We start from the raw sequence: 2,024 nt of genomic DNA, 5'->3' as shown, positions 1-2,024 counted from the left end.
TTGTGAAGATCCTAGAGATCCTTACATCTTAACTATTCATCGTATATCGTGTGGTCATAAATTATTTGACTTTGTTATTTAAAATCAAACATAAATAATACCCGACAAAACTAATCACGTAATATACGATGAACGATTAAGATGCAAGAATCCCTAAGATTCCCGCAATGAGGATCCTCATCCCTCTTTTAATACCATTATTCTGAAAAGCCACCTCACAAGTTGGCTAACATCTCCCACGTGACATTATCAAAATTGGAAGGGCCAGAAATAATGGCGAATCAACGAACTGTATCCAGTTCTATTCCAACCACTAGTTTTCAAAAGTAGACAAATTCTAACTTTCACCTTTTAAAGAACAATTAATTAATTAAGTAAATATTCAATTGGAACATATCTCTCCTTTCCTCAACCATGAAGATTCGTAGCCTCACAAAAGTTACAGAACAAAACAACGAAATAAAACGTAAAATAAATAAATAAAATAATCAATCCGCGTGGCTCATTCTGGGCAAGATATGGATCGCCACCGCCTCTAGTCCCGGAGGCGTTTCCACAGCCCAAAGCCTCGGCGTCGCCGCTGACACGTCAACCACAAATATCCCACCACCACAAACAACGCAAACTCTTCCGCCTCCGGCAGCGATCTGATCAGCTCCTCTCAACCCCTCGGACTCGAAAACGTCTTCCCACACATCCTTGTTGGGATCGTATCTTCTCAAGGCACCCTTGGCCTCGTCCACCACGTACATCACGTCCTCATCCATGGCTGCCACCGGTCCTCTCCACCCTGCAATCATCCCTTCCGGCATGTCTTGCCACGTGTCCTTCTCCACATCGTAGACAGCTCCCTCTTTTGCAGTGTCTCCCTTAACATTGACCATGCAGAGCATTCCTCTCCATCCCACTGCGTCGATCGCATCTCTGCTGAATCTCCCATCTCGAAGCCCGCTCACTTTTTCCCAACCATCCGAATTAACTTGATACTTTTTCCATTTGCTTAAGTCCCACTTCTCAACTGAACGCGCAACATCGATCGAGAAGTGGGACCCGATCCCACTCGCCACATAGACAACGCCGCTCAGCGCTCCGACTGCACACCAGCGGCGTGGGGTGGTGAGTGGAGGACCGAAGGCCCAGTCTCTGGCAGCTGGGTCGAAGACCAGAGGGCGAGAGAGAGCGGGGAAAAAGTTGTGGGTAGTGGCGGCGAGGAGGATTAGGTTTCCGGACTCGGAGACGGATTGGATGGGTAGGTTGCGGGAGATGAAAGAGGGGTGGCTTCGGAAGAGGCGGAGAGGCGGGTCGGGAGGGGTTGAGGGGAGGGGATGCCAGTTGGAGGAGATCGGGTCAAAGTTGTAGAAATGAATGGAATTAGAGGAAGAGGAGGCGGAGGTGGAGGAGGAGGAGGAGAAGAGGGCGTATAGAGAGAGAAAAGGAGGGAAGGAGGAGGAGTAGATAAGGCGGCGCCATGAGGTGCAAACGGAGAACAAAACGGAAGGGTGGACGAGGGAGAGGCATACTTGAGCTATATGGTCCGGCAGACCAGGCAGGAGGGGCTGATGTTGGTCGTCTTTTCGGCTCGGTTTTGTGCGTTTTGAGGGAGATCTGGAAGTCTCTGCCTCCGCCATTGCCATTTTTGTACCAAAAGGAAAGAAAGTTATCCTTTTTTTTTGCCTTTTCCAAATTACAACTTCGTTCTAGTTTGTTTGCGTGAAGGATGCAAACAGAAAGAAAAGGCTTGTCAAACTTGACTGACCTAATTGTGGTCGGCAGTCACTCACAAGAGGAAGTGGGGAGTCATAATAGTGTCAGTACCCGATATGATAATAAAAGACAAAAGCGGATGAGAGTATGACAATACGCTACTTTTTGTGTGTGTTTACTTGGTCCACCCAAAAGCCAAAATAGCAAAACCCTAAAACGCCTAATTATTTGGATACCAGAGATCAAATTTCTAAACCAAATGATATACCATTTTATCTTAATAGGTCAAACTAGTAACTACATTTCCCAAAATTTAACAA

General features: G+C 46.7%; 1 protein-coding gene across 1 annotated transcript; it reads right to left on the bottom strand.

The window, feature by feature from the left end:
- Positions 1–349: 349 nt before the first annotated feature.
- LOC103955582 (F-box/kelch-repeat protein SKIP25) lies at positions 350–1,634 on the bottom strand. Its single transcript, XM_009367486.3, has one exon. The coding sequence runs from the start codon at positions 1,632–1,634 to the stop codon at positions 489–491; it is 1,146 nt and encodes a 381-aa protein (XP_009365761.2). The 3' UTR covers positions 350–488.
- Positions 1,635–2,024: the final 390 nt, after the last annotated feature.

The sequence above is a fragment of a genome, unplaced genomic scaffold (assembly GCF_019419815.1).
Source record: "Pyrus x bretschneideri cultivar Hongxiangsu unplaced genomic scaffold, Pyrus_bretschneideri_v1 Contig76, whole genome shotgun sequence".
Classification (NCBI taxonomy): Eukaryota; Viridiplantae; Streptophyta; class Magnoliopsida; order Rosales; family Rosaceae; genus Pyrus; species Pyrus x bretschneideri.
Note: the sequence above shows the minus strand (reverse complement) of the source record. Positions and strands in the feature narration are given on the sequence as shown.

Bases quoted from the DNA above. Each gene is read 5' to 3' on its own strand.
- LOC103955582 (XM_009367486.3), bottom strand. From the start codon at position 1,634: ATGGCAATGGCGGAGGCAGAGACTTCCAGATCTCCCTCAAAACGCACA.